Source organism: Leishmania martiniquensis, chromosome 24, assembly GCF_017916325.1.
Source record: "Leishmania martiniquensis isolate LSCM1 chromosome 24, whole genome shotgun sequence".
NCBI classification, from domain to species: domain Eukaryota; phylum Euglenozoa; class Kinetoplastea; order Trypanosomatida; family Trypanosomatidae; genus Leishmania; species Leishmania martiniquensis.
The window spans coordinates 752,501-767,779 of NC_090159.1; the positions used below are offsets into that span (position 1 = coordinate 752,501).

Genomic DNA, 15,279 nt, shown 5'->3' on the forward strand with positions numbered 1-15,279 from the left:
GTCCCTGGCGGCGCCTCTACCGCCTCGCCGCTGACCCCCACAGCGGGCGAGGACGGGGCGGACGCGAGAAGGAAAGCGGCATAGTCAAAGAAGAGTTCGCGATGCCGCGCACTGTCGGGCCGTGTGAGCAGGCGAGCGATGAGGAGGGCGGCCGCCTCACGGCACTTGGATGTGTCCACGAGGAAGCGGCTCGCCGTTACCAGGGTGGCGTCCGACAGCGATAAACGTCCCACCGCCACCGAGACACCGCCTTCCTCGGCGTGGTTCGTGTCGACAAGAGCTAGGGAGAAAGGGACGAGGACGAGGTTTGAGAGCCACAACAGCAGACAGTAGCGCACCTCCCACTCCCGCTGTCGCATCGCGTCGGCCACCCACAGTTGAAGCGTGTAAAAGACGTCCTCGTAGTGCCCCACGTCGTTGGGGAAGTGACTCGTACAGCACTTCTCTCCAGCCGTCTTGATGACACTGTAGAGGGCCTTGCAGACTGCGTGCAGCGGCGTCTTGGGGGCATCCGTGTCAAACATAGTCAAGTCCTGGCCCAGCGCACTTGCCACCACCAGCGTCTGCGTGGCCGTCGTGGACGTCGGCGGCGCGGACAGATCCCCCACCGTGGTGGCCGACTTGAGGGGTTGGCCAGCCCCTACAGTCACCGGGGACAACTGCCCTACGCTCGGCTCCGTCTCGCGTGCCCACACCTCGCCGGCATTGGGCAGGTAGCGTAGGAGCAGATCCACGAGAGGCGTCATCAGCACCTCCAGGTAGGGGTGCAAAATGTGCGGGCTGTCCTGGTAACGGTCGACGATCTTCGCGAAGCGCCCCTCCAGCATGGCCGCCACCCCGTTCGGGTCCTGCCCGACAGAGGGCAGCAGCCCCTCATTTGTCGGTGGCAGCAGCGCGGCAGCGCGGGCGATCAGCGCAACACACTCCTCCTCCTCCTCGAAGAACGACGGATCGCACGTTTCCTCGTCCACGTTGCTGCTGAGCGTGTTCCCGCTGGCAGCGACATGAGCGTCCTCATCCGCGCCGGGCGCAGTGCCTTCGATGGGCATTGCCACGGCTGGCACGAGGTCACTTGCATCTGCCCACGCATCCGCTGGCGCCTTCTCTACCCGAAGTGACGACATCGGCGACTGGCGAGAACACAAAGTTCCAAACGGCAGGAAGGGGGCGAAAGTGAACGCGCCGCAACAAACACCCGCACGTTCCTTCGCTTGTGTGGGCTATGCCCGATTGATGGCGCCTCTTAATTTCTACTCTCTTGAATGGTGTACGTGCTCCTATGGCTGAGGTGCGCGTGCGCGTCGGTTGGTGCGCCCGCTTGTTGGTGAGCTTGACGGGGGAGTCATGCTGAGCAGCCGAAAGAGTGCCACGTTGCGGGTGAAACGCAGCGGGGATGGAGATGGAGAGATGGGGTACAGGTCACAGAAGGGAAGTGCTGAAAAGATGTCAAGAGAGAAGTGGGCGAGCGTCGCTGCAACCAGAAGTTGGGCTCTCACTCGCAGCGTTTGAGGGGAGCGGCGGGGCAGAGTGGTGAGGCGGCGCATCTAAGGTGACACGCCCAAGGGTGCCCTGTGCCCCCCATCCTAAGCTCTTCGACCGCTCACTGTCCCCCCTTTTCTGCAGAATGGCGAAGAACGACAGTGCCCCATAGCCCGTGGCTACCCGCGCACTTTGTACCGTCACTTACTCAGACGAGCCAAGGCACACGACAGATGCCCTCTGATTCCACAGTTTTGCATCTCCATCGGGTGAGTGAGTCCTGGTGATAAGGTATACCTAAGCCTGGTGACGGGGCTCAGCACCGTCACTGTGGCGGAACCAGAGCGATTCATCACCGCGGATGTCGGCGGCCATGGCCCTCAATGGCGTCGCGTCGCGGCGACCTGTGACGCTGCACACAGACCGTGCCACGCGCAGGATGGGCACAGTGCCCGCGTGGCTCGAGCGCATTCCACACGGCCCTCGCGGAGTAGTGCTGGGGTGCGCGTCTGAGTCGCCCTGAAGGGGGTGCATGGCATGGCGACCAGCGTCATGGGGGCGGCTGTGAGGGGTGTCTACACGGCTGTTGCGCACCGCGAAGGCGGTAGAGCCCAGGGCGGGGCAGGGCAGGGCGGAATGGTGCTCGTCTATTCGGCACGACAGAGAGTGGATGTGAATGGGTCACGAAGAAAATGGGGCACACGAGAGTGCGCATGCACACCCATTCCACCCACACACGCGCACACGCCGGACAAGGGAGAGAGAGAGAAGCAGAGGCGGCCATACGAAGCAAGCGAAAAGGGAGACTGGGACAGCGCGCTTACCAGCGAAGGGTGCGGGAGGGACGTGAACGGTGGGGGAGGGGGCAGTGATGTGAGGCAAGGGTGCCCGCAAGCAGACCCACACGAATACATCAGCATGCCAAATACGTGCGCTACTTGGCTGTCAAACGCGTTGCTCCGTCAAGACGAACGCACTCGCCGTTCATGTATCGATTCGAAAAGAGGAAGGCGACCAGATGGGCAAACTCTTCGGGCTTTCCGAGGCGGGGCGGGTACGGCACAGTCGCGCCCAGTGCCGCACCCAATGCGGGCGGCAGCAGCGGCGTTTCCATGACGCCGGGGCAAATGGTGTTGACGCGAATGCGCTGCCCAGCGAGCTCTCGGGCTAACGGCAGCGTTAGACTCACGACGCCGCCCTTGCTGGCTGCATAGGCGGCCTGGCCAATCTGGCCCTCGTAGGCCGCCACACTCGCGGTATTCACAAGAACCCCGCGGTCCTCTTCAGCGCCGATCTCGGCGGTGTTCCTCTGCATTGCTTCGGCTGCTAGCCGGCATACGTTAAAGGTGCCGACAAGGTTCACGTGCACAGTCTTGCTGAAGAGCTCGATGGAGTGAGCGCCCTTCTTACCTACTACCTTTGCTGCTGGGCAGATACCGGCACAGTTGACGGCCCCGAAGAGCGACGTCCCGGCAAACTCCTCCGCTGCCTTGATGGCCGCCTGCACCTCGGTCTCACTACACACATCCGTGGCGACAAACCTTCCGTTGACCTCCTCCGCCACCCGCATGCCCTGCTCCACATTGCGGTCCAGCAGCGTCACCTTGGCCCCATTCTGCGCGAGAAAGCGCGCTGTAGCGGCCCCGAGCCCTGAGGCGGCCCCTGTCACCAGGATGGCGCGGCCAGCGATGGACTGAATGGACTTTACCTGCATGCCCGCCCCCCTTTTTTAACAGCAACCGCAAATTGACTGGGGAGCAGCTTGAAGAAACCGTGAACGAGTTTCAGCTGAGAAGATCTCTGCGGATGCTGCAGATCGCGAAAGAGGAGGGGGCAGGGAGGAACAGTGCTTGCTCGTATGCTTCGAGTAGTGGCGGGGCGAAGTGTAGCGAGGTGCTATGGCGCTGATGCTGCTGTGTGTGCGCGGCGGAGGGAGAGGAGGCAAAGGGCTGAGCGGAGAAGGCTGTGGAGGAGCGGATCCGGTAGACGAAAAAAGAAAGGGTGCGGTGACAAGAGCAGCAGCCGTGGCAGAAATAGCGTCACATGTCATGTCAGAGCGGCAGGACCGACTGACTGCAGAGGGAGGGCGGCGGCGGCGATGCAAGGGGAAGGGCGGGGGGCCCGCAGTGCATGCGATGACTCCGTATTCCCCGGGGTACAGCGACAAGCTCATACTGAAAAATATGAAGTCATGGCCTCTCTCGGCAAGGTGAATTCAGTTGCCGAGAATGCACTGAAGAGTCTGTGGTCGCCTGCCTTATTTACCACCGGTGCGTCTTACCTCTTGCCCTCAGCTTTACTGAGCCTTTCATGACGCACACACACACACACGTCCTTCTCCCTCGGTCCATCTCCGCCTCTCGCACCGTCACACCCATAGAAGACAGGGGAGAGAGGGAGGGGATACGTGCCTGCGACGTGACGTACGTAAGGGAGGAGGAGGAGGGTGGTGGTGGGGGCTCATTAGCAAACGCCGCTGACCCCCTCCCCCCCACACGCACACACACACACACCAGTAGGCCAATGCACACCGACCCCTACCACGGCACGTAACAGCAACACACTCGCAGACGTATAGCGGCCCGCTCGCTGTCGCATCCTTTACTTGCTTTTGGTATTCAGCGTGAAGCCATGGATGGCGCTGATCTCCTCCTTCAGCACGCTGTTGACGAGTCGATGCTGCTGAATGAGCGACTTACCCTCAAAGACTGGCGATACGATGTCGATGTTGAAGAAGCTGCCACAACCGGCACTGGCATCGACGACTCTGACGGACTGGACAGGCTTCAGGGCCTCGCTGGACTCTAGCTTTGCCTGGATGTCAGCCGCCGTGTAGGCCACGAGAAGGCGCGGTGCGACTCGAAGCATGACGGCCTTTGGTGAGCAGACGAAGATGGGAGGGGTAGACGAAAAGGCTGTGTGTATGTGTTACTGCAAAGGCTGAGAAATCGCTGGTGCGGTGTGAAGAGGATGCCGGCAGGAGAAGCAGCAGTGGTAATGATAAGCGAGTGCGAGGGTGAGAGGGGGGGACGAATAGACAAGGAGTGTGAGATGGAGGCGCCCTGTGTGTGTGTGTGGGGGGGAGTGGGAGTGGGAGGGATGGGCAATAATAATAAAAAGAGCAGAAAATTTGCTGCTATTGTTGACGTTCAGTGGCTCCACTTCCGGGCTGCACACTCTCGTGTGGCCGCGCGACTTTGCTGCCGTTACTTTAGGGCGGCGGCTGTATGGTGAAGGTGGTCAGGAAAGATGGGAGGGAAGGGGATACCCCTATGCACGCGGTGTACGTCCTTTTCGTCTCAGCCTACGTGCACGTAAACGGCACGTCACGGCCGGTCGCACCCCCAGGGAGGAGTGCTTGCAAGAGGAAGGAGGGGGCGGGGGACCTTCGGGCAAAGTTGCTGGGTGCGCCGGTGATATCCACCACACGCCCGGCAGACGACGGGCACGGCTGGGTCGCACTATTACCGTGATCGCGTCAAGTGATGGCGCATAGAGAAGCAGAGGAGGAGAGAGAACTACCACAGCGCCAACTGCAATCATGACAGACCCCGCCCGCGCCACTCTCGATGAGTGAGCGAGAATGCTGAGTAGAGGAGTCCATGCAACAAGACAGCGTAGATAAGGCGACGCGTCCCTCGTGCGTACTGCCGGGCTGACGTTGGCTGCTGGCACAGCCCATCGAGTCGCTTCCAAAGTGCTCGACAGCGTTGACCCCTCCTCAAGGCAGCCTTCAGTTTTTGCTCGCCACTGTACCGCGCGCCAGACGTCAGATTGACAACGCGCTGCGGCAAGCGGCAGCCGCTTCGGCTCCCCTTATGGCGCCGTCATCCCGACGAAGCCGTCTTCACAGGCGGCACCACCACCAGCACTACCCACCATCTATCCGTGCGCTTGGTGTCATCACCTACAGAGCAAAGAACCCCAACCAGCTGGCCTTGAGCAGCTTCAGCGCCACCTCACCCACCAAGCGGCGGGATGTGGGGTTATGCGCTCTTCCAAATGTGAGTGCTGGCGATGGCTATCGTACCGGGTGCGCCACTCTTCCAGCTCCGAGGTGCGCTGTCGTGCCTCGGCCAGACGGATGCGGGCCGTCCCAGAGGAGGGGCCGCGCTTGATTTGTTAGCGGTGTCCATGATGCAGGTACCGTACAAGCGTAGAGACACGCGAAAGGCCTTCAGCCGCACCTCCCAACTGACTCCTCGGGCTTGCAGAGAGATGAGCCGCGGTGAGCAGTTGTCGCGGTGCTCAAGCACAGCAGGGCACCAAAGGCTGCCGCCACCACCGCCACCGCGGTCGGCCTCCTCGCTGCGAGCGGGGAAATCGCCGGCGTGCTTGTCCTCGGATCTTGTCGGCGGGTCAGCTTGGTAGAACACTCAGCGAGGCTTACCCTTTTGCATGGAGGCGCGTGCGTCTGAGGAGCTAGAGGCGTTGGAAGCGTTCATGTGGCCTTGGCCGGCCTCGTGATGCTACCGCCGACACTGCCGCGTCTCCTCGTGGGGGGTGCCGGTTAACAAGAGCGCTGCACTCTTTGGACGCGCGGACGACGGCGCTTCAGGTGCTGTGCGCTCGACGTCGGTCGCAGGCAAAGACAGAGGCCCGGAAGGGCCTTCATGCGCCACACTTCTGTCTCCTTCACAGCGCTGCTTTTGCATCCCCGATGAGCAGAGGTGGGGGCGCACCTCTTCGCGCGATGCCACCGTTTAGGGGCTCCACTCTCAGTGCAGGGGCTGAGCGGCCCATGTCGCTGTCCACTTCGGAGCTATCGCTGGTGGTGAGACGGTTTTAAGCGCCAACATGACGTGAGATCGCGAGATCGACTCATCGCCGCTGATGCTGGCAATCATGTACTGGACGGCGCTCTGTCGGAGCGGCCTGTGGCCGTGAATACCTCTGTGCGATCCACATGATGGAGAAAGGGCGGGGGTGGCTGGAGGGCATTACGCCGGAACATCACGCTGCCTATTGGCAGTGGGTGCCTGAGCCGCATCCCCGGGGGAGGCACCACTGTGTCCGTGGAGCGTGCAGGAGAACACGTAAAGAGAGAGAGAAAAGGGGAGGGAGATAAGTAGGCACGTACACCTTGACTGATTGAAATCGAGCGGAAAAGGGGCCGACGCATGCTGGCAGGGAGTGCCGCTCCGCGGGCGGGGGTGACCGGAACGGCACCGTCTACGCCGCAGCGCCCAGCACCGAGCCTCCTCTGCGCTCCCACCCCTCCCTCTCTTCCCTACTTTGTGTTTCATTCATTCAGGAGCACGCCTGGGCGCAGAGGGGACGGAGGGAGGGTGGGAGAGCGGAGGAGGGACTGAAGTCGCACGCGGGCGGTGGAGAGATGGAGAGTCTCAATGCTTCGTATTAGGGCCAAATAAGTGAAATCAGTGTAACAAAGGAGGGCAAAGGAGAAAGGGGGCGGGCGGGCGAAGGAAAGGTCTCCAGCGGAGTTCGCAAGCGAACGAGATGGGGTGCGGTGAGAGCGCGCGGAACCCTTCCGCCTCCTCCACCTTCCCTTACAGCGCATCTCCTATCGCATCTGAATCTCCTCCACCATCGCAACCTCGCGCGCCGCTGCGTGCCAACCGTAAGCGGACACAATAAGGGGCCATGAAGGCAGCAGAGGCGGAGAAGGTGCGGAGCGCGTGGGAGGAAGGGTCATGGGACGTTACATCATCTTGCACGTGCGCACCCTTCTCACTCCACCGCGTTTAGGCAACCGCTTTAGTCCATCTGCTGCATGGCCTTGTCCGCGGCGCTGATCTTGCCCTTGCCCTTGTCGGTCTTCGACGAGCGATCCTTGCGCTCCAGGATGGCCTTGCGGTGGTGCGTCAGCTTCAGCTTCGTGATCTCGACGTTGGAGGGGTGGATGCCGACGGGCACGGTGGAGCCGTTCGCCTTCTCGCGGTTAACCTTATCGATGTGGATGACCCACTTGAGGCGGTAGCACGCCGTCACCTTGCCCTCGCGGCCCTTGAAAGTACCACGCTTCACGATGACCTCGTCGTCCTTGCGCACAGGCATGGCACGCACGTTGTACTTGGCGCGCAGTTCCTTGGAGAGCGGAGCGCTCATGAGCACACGGCGCACATGGCTGGGGGCCTGGAAGTGCGCACGGCGGGCCTTGCGGCGAGAGCCACACTTGATGCTGGCCATCTTGACCTAGAGGCGAAATGCGGGTCGGAAAGACTATACGATTGCGGTGTGTGTTCGCGTGCGTTTGTGCATGTGTGGCCAAGAGAAAACAGCAGGCAATGAATAAAGCGAGTGAGAGAGAGACAGAGGGAAGGTGCTGCTATTGCGGTGGCAGTGGCGACAGCACGAGAAGGCGCGCCAGCTTAGGCTGTGCGAGATCGGCGCCACTGCTGTGGAGCACACACACACACTCATATATATGTATATGCCGCACTAATCTGTTCACTTTCTGTTTTCCTCCATTTTTTTTTCGCTATCATCCACACACTTCTACACAGGCCGCGACGAATGGGGGGGGAGCGGCGGCAGGGGGGAGGTTGTCTGGTAGCTGTCCGTCCACCACAATTTTTATGCGCCACTGTTTCTCTTTTCCTATTTCAGCGTGTGTGTGTGTGCACTGTCAGCGACAGATCACCCGTAATCGCACACCCACCCACACACACGCACATGCACACTCTAGAAGACAAGGCGTCGGTGGAATCATGAGTGGGACGGATGCAGTGAGCACATAAACAGAACATCAAAGGCAGAGATATAATGACAGGGAAAGACAGGGGGAGAGAGAGAAAGGATGATGCCCCGCTGTCCTCCTTCTCCTGCCCGTTTTGCCTCTCCACGTCTGTCGAGCACACCGCCATCTTACACATCTGTGCCGTTTCAGATTTTTTTCTTGTGCTTCGTGTACACATCTGAACGTATTCGTAAACCGGGTACAGGGCGCGATCGCTCTCCACCGGACACCTCTGACTTTGTCGTGCCGATGCCGTCGTGCCTCTGCCTACCTGTGTGTGTATGTGTGCCTCCGTAGACCTGAAAGCGCTCATGCATACAACTCACGCCGCCAAATGCATGCACGCGCACACAAAAAGGAAATGCCCCCTTTTTTCGCACTCTCGTAGGCACGGTACGAGTCGCTGGCGGACCCCTCTTTCCCCTTCCCTCCAAAACTGGCGCCCAAGGAAAGTGCGTGCCGCCTCGCTCAACTCCCACGCGGGTGACTCCAAAGACAACGCAGAAAAATGAGACCTGCTCTGCACACACACACACACGCAGAGAGAAAAACGCGTACGGCAGGCGCCCCACATCTATTTGCCCACCAGCGGCGCAAGGGCACCTGAGAAAGCAAACATGTGAGAAATGGGGGAGGAGGGGGGAGACCCGGCACGAAATGCACCACCACCACCACCCCCGAGGGAAACACAAGTAAAGGCGTTAACGAGCAAAAACGAAAAGCATCTGAGTCAGCGAGTGACAGGAAGAGAGGGAGAGGAAGGCGCGGGGGGGGGAGGGGGTGAGAGGGTGAGGGGGGAGGGGGTGAGATAAGCAGACAGACACACATATACGTACATGTATACATGTATAAACATATATGCTCACGTATGCGCAAGCAGACGCCGGCTTGCTCGATACAGCCGTTGTGCATATATATACCTGCGGTTGTGTGCGTGTAATCAGCCCCCATCGCCCACAGGAAATATTTAGGAGAGAGAGGAAAGAGAGAGAGGGCGAGACGAAGAGGCGAAAGGTAAACAGTTCCGTCAGCGCCACTGGTCATCCTCTACGGCCATGCTCGCTTGCCTGACTCCTAACGGTGTCGTCCCGTATGCTTCGGTGTGTGTCGCATCACTTTTAGATCTTACTGAAGGAGGAGTTCTTCAGTGGAGCCATGCCGACTGGAAAGCGCGAGACGAGTTGGAGGGCTTTCGCCTTCACGTTATCGACGGTAATGCCGTATTTCTGATAGAGCGCTCCTGCCGGAGCCGAGGCGCCGAAGCCGGACATGCCCACATGCGCATGAGAGTACTTCTCCCAGCCAAAGCTGACGTACGCCTCCACCGACAGTACCGGCACCCCATCGGGTAGCACCGCCTTGCAGTACGCCTCCGGCTGCGCGTCGAATAGCTCCTGGCAGGGCATCGACACGACTCTCACGCGCAGCTCGCTGGAGAGCGCCTTGGCAGCGTCGACCGCCAGTGACACCTCCGAGCCGCTCGCAACAATCACGAGCTGCGGGTCGGACACCTCCACCAGCGGGTAGGCGCCGCGCTTCACACCCTCGATGCTCGACCCAGGCTGCGGCACAGTGTTCTGACGGCTCAGACACAGGACCGTCGGAGTGTGGGCACTGGTTACCGCAACAGCCCACGCACCGCTTGTCTCCGTCTGGTCACTTGGACGTATCACCTGCAGGTTCGGCATGGCACGCAGGGCAGCCACAAGCTCGACAGGTTGGTGAGTCGGCCCATCTTCGCCGACGCCGATGCTGTCGTGCGTCGCCACGTAGATGGCACGGTGGTGAGAGATCGCGGCGAGGCGCACCGCACCGAGGGCGTAGCCGATGAAGTTGAGGAACGTGCCACCGAACGGGATGATACCGCCGTGGGCGTCGAGGCCGTTGAGGATGGAGCACATGGCATGCTCACGAACACCGAAGCGAATGTAGCGGCCTGCGTAGCTGTGCGGCGCGAAGTCCGTCAAGTTCGCCGACGCAGGGCGGGTCAGGTTGCTCGGTGTCAGGTCGGCAGACCCGCCAATGAGGGCTGGGATGGACTCAAAGAGCACAGCCAGGCAGTTCTCACTCGCCTTGCGCGTCGCGATGGCCGTTGAGTTCGTCGGCAGCTTCGCCTCCCACCCGGCTGGCAGCTCGCCCTTCATCTGCGCGACGAAGGCGGCACCCTCGGCCGGAAAGGTCGCCGTGTACTTGGCCAAGCGCTCCTCCCAAGCCTTCTGCTCCGCTGCGCACTTCTCCACATGCTTTGTGAACACAGCGCGCACCTCTTCTTCGACGTGGTACCTCTTGCTGGGGTCTCGGCCAAACTTCGTCTTCACGTTGGCAACGTCCTCGTCACCGAGCGGCGCGCCGTGCACCTTCTCCGTGCCCTGCTTCGAAGACCCGTACCCGATCGTGGTTGTTTGCAGAATCATCTTCGGCTTTCCCTTTGTGGCCTTGGCCTCCGCCAACGCCTGGCGCAAGCCGTCGAAGTCCGAGTCACCGTTGGGCACCTCGATCACATGGAAGCCCATCGACGTGTATTTTGTCTGGCAGTTCTCCGTGAAGGAGAGGTCTGTCGAGCCGTCAATACAGATGTGGTTGCTGTCGTAGATGACAATGAGCTTCTCCAGGGCGAGGTGACCCGCGAGGGAGAGCGCCTCCTGACACACACCCTCCATCAGACACCCGTCACCGCAGAACACATACGTGTAGTGGTTCACGACCTCGTGACCGGGGCGGTTGAATGTGGCGGCGAGGTGCGCCTCGGCCATCGCCAGCCCGACCGCGTTCGCGATACCCTGGCCGAGCGGCCCGGTTGTCACCTCCACCCCCGAAGTCACAAAGCGCTCAGGGTGGCCAGGGGTGCGGGAGTCATCCTGGCGGAACCTCTTCAGGTCGTCGAGGGTAAGATCGTAGCCGGCCATGTGCAGCAATGCATACTGCAGCGCGCAACCGTGCCCGTTCGACATGACGAAGCGGTCACGGTCGGCCCAGTGAGGATCACGGCTGTTGTACTTCATGACTTCCGTCCACAGAACCGCTGACACCGGTGCCATGCCCATTGGCGTGCCCGGGTGGCCACTTTTGCCGCCCTGGACAATGTCCGCCGAAAGGCAGCGGATGCAGTTCGCAATCTGTTCAAGTGAGGCCATTGTGTATCTGTGCCTGTGTGTGTGTGTGAGTGTATTCAGTGGGCTGGTAGGGCAGAGACACGCGTTGTAGAGATGGGAGTAAAGGGAGTGGAGCAGAGAGGCTGCGAAGGGGAAAGGCGCGTGCCACGGCGTCGTGGTGGGGTCCCGAAATGAACGTTTTATCTGCTGCTGCTATGGGGGTATGCGTATAAGGGTGAATGTGTGGGCGTGTGCGGAGCTGAGCTTCAGGGCGGGCGCAAGCGAGCACAGAGACAGAGGTCGGAAGAGAAAGACAGCGAGACGGGTGCCTGGGAGTGAGGAGAGGTTCAGGAAGGGATCAGGGAAAAAGGCAGGGAGGCAGTGCCGCGCGCACGACCACCAGCACAAACGGCCCCTCTCACTGTGCTCGCCACATCTCCATTTCCCCCAAATGCACAGCACAGACGAGCACCACTCCGCCCTGCCCTGCCCCGCCCTGGGCTCTACCGCCTTCGCGGTGCGCAACAGCCGTGTAGACACCCCTCACAGCCGCCCCCATGACGCTGGTCGCCATGCCATGCACCCCCTTCAGGGCGACTCAGACGCGCACCCCAGCACTACTCCGCGAGGGCCGTGTGGAATGCGCTCGAGCCACGCGGGCACTGTGCCCATCCTGCGCGTGGCACGGTCTGTGTGCAGCGTCACAGGTCGCCGCGACGCGACGCCATTGAGGGCCATGGCCGCCGACATCCGCGGTGATGAATCGCTCTGGTTCCGCCACAGTGACGGTGCTGAGCCCCGTCACCAGGCTTAGGTATACCTTATCGTTCGCTTACAGGTGTTCTTTATGTATGTGAAAGAAGCGTCAGGTTCAGCAGAGGATACGTAAGCGGAGGAAGGGCGAGATTCCAGAGAGAGGGGGGAGCGTCACGAGGCAAGGTGCTACCACAAGCGGGTGAGCGGGAGTGCATGTTGCAGAGGGATGGCCAGAGAAACGGAGAGGCTAACTGCTTTCGTAAGCCACGCAGATCTCCTCCTCCCGTAGCGCGGCAACGCAAGCATGCGGGCTCGGAATCAGTCAACGGGGAGGAACGCAGGCACGCTAGATGCTCGTGGAAACCGAACGCAGATGTGCGGCAGCAAGCATGGCTCTCGACGCGAGCCTCAGACGTGCGGTGTCTGGCGCTTCTCTTTTATTTCGGGCGAAATGAGTTGAGAGAAAAGGCAAAAAGAGGTGAAATCAGAGGAGAACGCTTCCCAAGTGAGGAACCAAAATAAAAACTCATCCGCGCGGGGAGAGCAGACGTGGCAGACACACAGGCGTGGATGGACGGTGGCAGTGCATCGCCAAGCGCGTTCACATCTGCCGCAGCGTGCGCACGCCCTCCACACTCAGCCACAGGCATGCACGCCCTACTTCTTCTTCTTCTCCAGGCGCTTCAGGTAGAACTGGAGCTCAGCACCCTCCAGCAGAATACCGTCGGCGCGGCCGGTCTGACCTGGGCGGCTCGTCATGCGTGCAAGCACGCGGCCCTCGCGCAGCTGATCGGCGATAGCCTTCTCAACCTTATGGCTGCGGCGGCGACGAGCCCACTCGCGCTGCAACTTGGGCGACGCCTTGTTCACGTCGTACTTGTCAGCAGCAGCGTGACTGGACTTCTTGCCCTTCTTCTCCGCGGAGGCCTTGGCGCTCTTCTTATCCGCATCCAGGTCGATGCCGTAGTGCTTGGCATACCAGCGCTTGAATGGCGCGGCATCGACGGCGACGATGCAGTTCTTCACCAGCGTCTTCGTGCGCACCAGCTCGTTCGAGGTGGCGTTGTACACGACGTCGAGAATACGCACGCGCTGCGCGGTGGCCTCAGAGCCCCAGGCAAAGTTGCCGGTGTCCAGACGCAGGGCACGGATCTTGAAGTTGCCACCACGAGCACGTACGGGGCTCACGCGGCGGGCGCCAAGACGGGTGTTAGCGGGAAGGCGGCCCAGCTCGGCCTTCATGCGCTTCCGGTGGATCTTGGTCTTTCCACCGGTAATCTTGCGCTTATGCAGACGGCTGCGTACAATACCCATGGCTGCGGCTCTCTTCTGGGTGTGGTTCTCTATGGTTGGGTGCAGTAGTGCATGTGTGTGTGTGTGTGTGAATCGGTAAGAGGGGAGAGGCAATGGCGGGTGCATCGGCAGGAGGTCGAGCGTTGGAGGTGGGTAAGAGGCCAAGCTTACCTTTGCAAGAGATACGGGGCGGTGAGGGGCAGCACAGAAAAACAAGGTGCTCCCTACCCGAAAATTGCAAGCACGAGCAAAAACACGCGGCACCGGATGGGCATCACTGTGCACATCCTGCATATCACGAGCAACAGCCAGACCCGCCTTTCCCCAGTTATGGCAGCTCAAGCGGTTGCCCAATCCCCTTCATATCTGAAGCAATGCCTCTCATTAAACGCAGCGCGTCAGTAGTAGAAGTCCCGCGCGCACGCGTGCCTGTGTGAATGCGCATCTCTGCACCACCTTTACTGACAGCGCCGCCTGTCACACCCCTCATGGTTATGCGCACAGCAAACCTCTTCGCTGGTGCCAGCCCCAGTTCGGGAGGAGCGGGTGGGGAGTGAGGTTGGGGGCGAGGGGGGACATGGAAGACCTCTAAAGGTTTGCAGTCGTGAGGGGTGCTTTACAGTTTTGCAATCGGCCTCCGCATCAGCCCCTTAAGACTGGAGAGGAGAAAAGGACAGAAAATGAACAACGAAAAAAAAGCCGAAGCCCACAGCGAAAGAGGGGCGGTGGCAGTGCATCGCCAAGCGCGTTCACATCTGCCGCAGCGTGCGCACGCCCTCCACACTCAGCCACAGGCATGCACGCCCTACTTCTTCTTCTTCTCCAGGCGCTTCAGGTAGAACTGGAGCTCAGCACCCTCCAGCAGAATACCGTCGGCGCGGCCGGTCTGACCTGGGCGGCTCGTCATGCGTGCAAGCACGCGGCCCTCGCGCAGCTGATCGGCGATAGCCTTCTCAACCTTATGGCTGCGGCGGCGACGAGCCCACTCGCGCTGCAACTTGGGCGACGCCTTGTTCACGTCGTACTTGTCAGCAGCAGCGTGACTGGACTTCTTGCCCTTCTTCTCCGCGGAGGCCTTGGCGCTCTTCTTATCCGCATCCAGGTCGATGCCGTAGTGCTTGGCATACCAGCGCTTGAATGGCGCGGCATCGACGGCGACGATGCAGTTCTTCACCAGCGTCTTCGTGCGCACCAGCTCGTTCGAGGTGGCGTTGTACACGACGTCGAGAATACGCACGCGCTGCGCGGTGGCCTCAGAGCCCCAGGCAAAGTTGCCGGTGTCCAGACGCAGGGCACGGATCTTGAAGTTGCCACCACGAGCACGTACGGGGCTCACGCGGCGGGCGCCAAGACGGGTGTTAGCGGGAAGGCGGCCCAGCTCGGCCTTCATGCGCTTCCGGTGGATCTTGGTCTTTCCACCGGTAATCTTGCGCTTATGCAGACGGCTGCGTACAATACCCATGGCTGCGGCTCTCTTTACTGCTTTGCATGCGCCAGGTAGCGTTCAGTGATGGCAGAGGAGGTGGTGGGAGGTGAGGCACGTGTGCGTGTGCACGTCAAGGGCGGAGGAGGCGGAGAGAGGAGGCAGGGGTGCGAGGCAGCGAAAAGTGTACTGCAGCACTTTCGCAGTGAAGGAAGTCTTCATGGGAATGTGAAGATGCCACGACGTTAACAAGAGGCGGTCCTCGACGCCTCTGCTTCATCGTAGGCAAAGGAACGTTCATAGGCGAGATGAGCAGGAGGGCATTGGGGAAGGGGGCACAGCTGAGGACGGCAGAAAAGAAAACGTACCTCAGCCCCCCCCCCCGCTCCCTCTTTACGTTTCGGTTGCCCATTCCATTCTGGAGGGAAGCCTGCCTAAGTGCGTGAGAGCGAGCGGAAGGCCCTCGAACACGCTTATTTGTGCTGGCCAAAACTTCCGCCGCAGTTCGCTCGGAGGTCCCTCATGGCTGCGCCTCG

General features: G+C 60.8%; 7 protein-coding genes across 7 annotated transcripts in view; all 7 read right to left on the reverse strand.

Annotated features, from left to right (window-relative positions):
• The window catches only part of LSCM1_05162 (uncharacterized protein), a gene marked incomplete at both ends in the record, with an annotated part of 4,341 nt that extends 3,217 nt beyond the window's left edge, over window positions 1-1,124 (reverse strand). Inside the window, one exon of the mRNA XM_067322635.1 lies at window positions 1-1,124. This exon is cut by the window's left edge and continues 3,217 nt beyond it. Within this exon, the coding sequence (XP_067178498.1) occupies window positions 1-1,124 (1,124 nt within the window).
• A 1,289-nt stretch (window positions 1,125-2,413) lies between these two features.
• Window positions 2,414-3,193, reverse strand: LSCM1_05163 (uncharacterized protein; the record flags this gene model as incomplete). The annotated part of the gene is made up of 1 exon (XM_067322636.1): window positions 2,414-3,193. One exon carries the CDS (start codon window positions 3,191-3,193, stop codon window positions 2,414-2,416), a length of 780 nt encoding a protein of 259 aa, XP_067178499.1.
• An 887-nt stretch (window positions 3,194-4,080) lies between these two features.
• On the reverse strand, window positions 4,081-4,347 carry LSCM1_05164 (uncharacterized protein; the record flags this gene model as incomplete). The annotated part of the gene is made up of 1 exon (XM_067322637.1): window positions 4,081-4,347. One exon carries the CDS (start codon window positions 4,345-4,347, stop codon window positions 4,081-4,083), a length of 267 nt encoding a protein of 88 aa, XP_067178500.1.
• A 2,850-nt stretch (window positions 4,348-7,197) lies between these two features.
• Window positions 7,198-7,629, reverse strand: LSCM1_05165 (uncharacterized protein; the record flags this gene model as incomplete). The annotated part of the gene is made up of 1 exon (XM_067322638.1): window positions 7,198-7,629. One exon carries the CDS (start codon window positions 7,627-7,629, stop codon window positions 7,198-7,200), a length of 432 nt encoding a protein of 143 aa, XP_067178501.1.
• Window positions 7,630-9,297: 1,668 nt separating this feature from the next.
• Window positions 9,298-11,313, reverse strand: LSCM1_05166 (uncharacterized protein; the record flags this gene model as incomplete). Its single annotated transcript, XM_067322639.1, has 1 exon — window positions 9,298-11,313. One exon carries the CDS (start codon window positions 11,311-11,313, stop codon window positions 9,298-9,300), a length of 2,016 nt encoding a protein of 671 aa, XP_067178502.1.
• A 1,371-nt stretch (window positions 11,314-12,684) lies between these two features.
• On the reverse strand, window positions 12,685-13,341 carry LSCM1_05167 (uncharacterized protein; the record flags this gene model as incomplete). Its single annotated transcript, XM_067322640.1, has 1 exon — window positions 12,685-13,341. The coding sequence occupies one exon, from the start codon at window positions 13,339-13,341 to the stop codon at window positions 12,685-12,687; it is 657 nt and encodes a 218-aa protein (XP_067178503.1).
• A 784-nt stretch (window positions 13,342-14,125) lies between these two features.
• On the reverse strand, window positions 14,126-14,782 carry LSCM1_05168 (uncharacterized protein; the record flags this gene model as incomplete). Its single annotated transcript, XM_067322641.1, has 1 exon — window positions 14,126-14,782. One exon carries the CDS (start codon window positions 14,780-14,782, stop codon window positions 14,126-14,128), a length of 657 nt encoding a protein of 218 aa, XP_067178504.1.
• Between the last annotated feature and the right edge of the window lie 497 nt (window positions 14,783-15,279).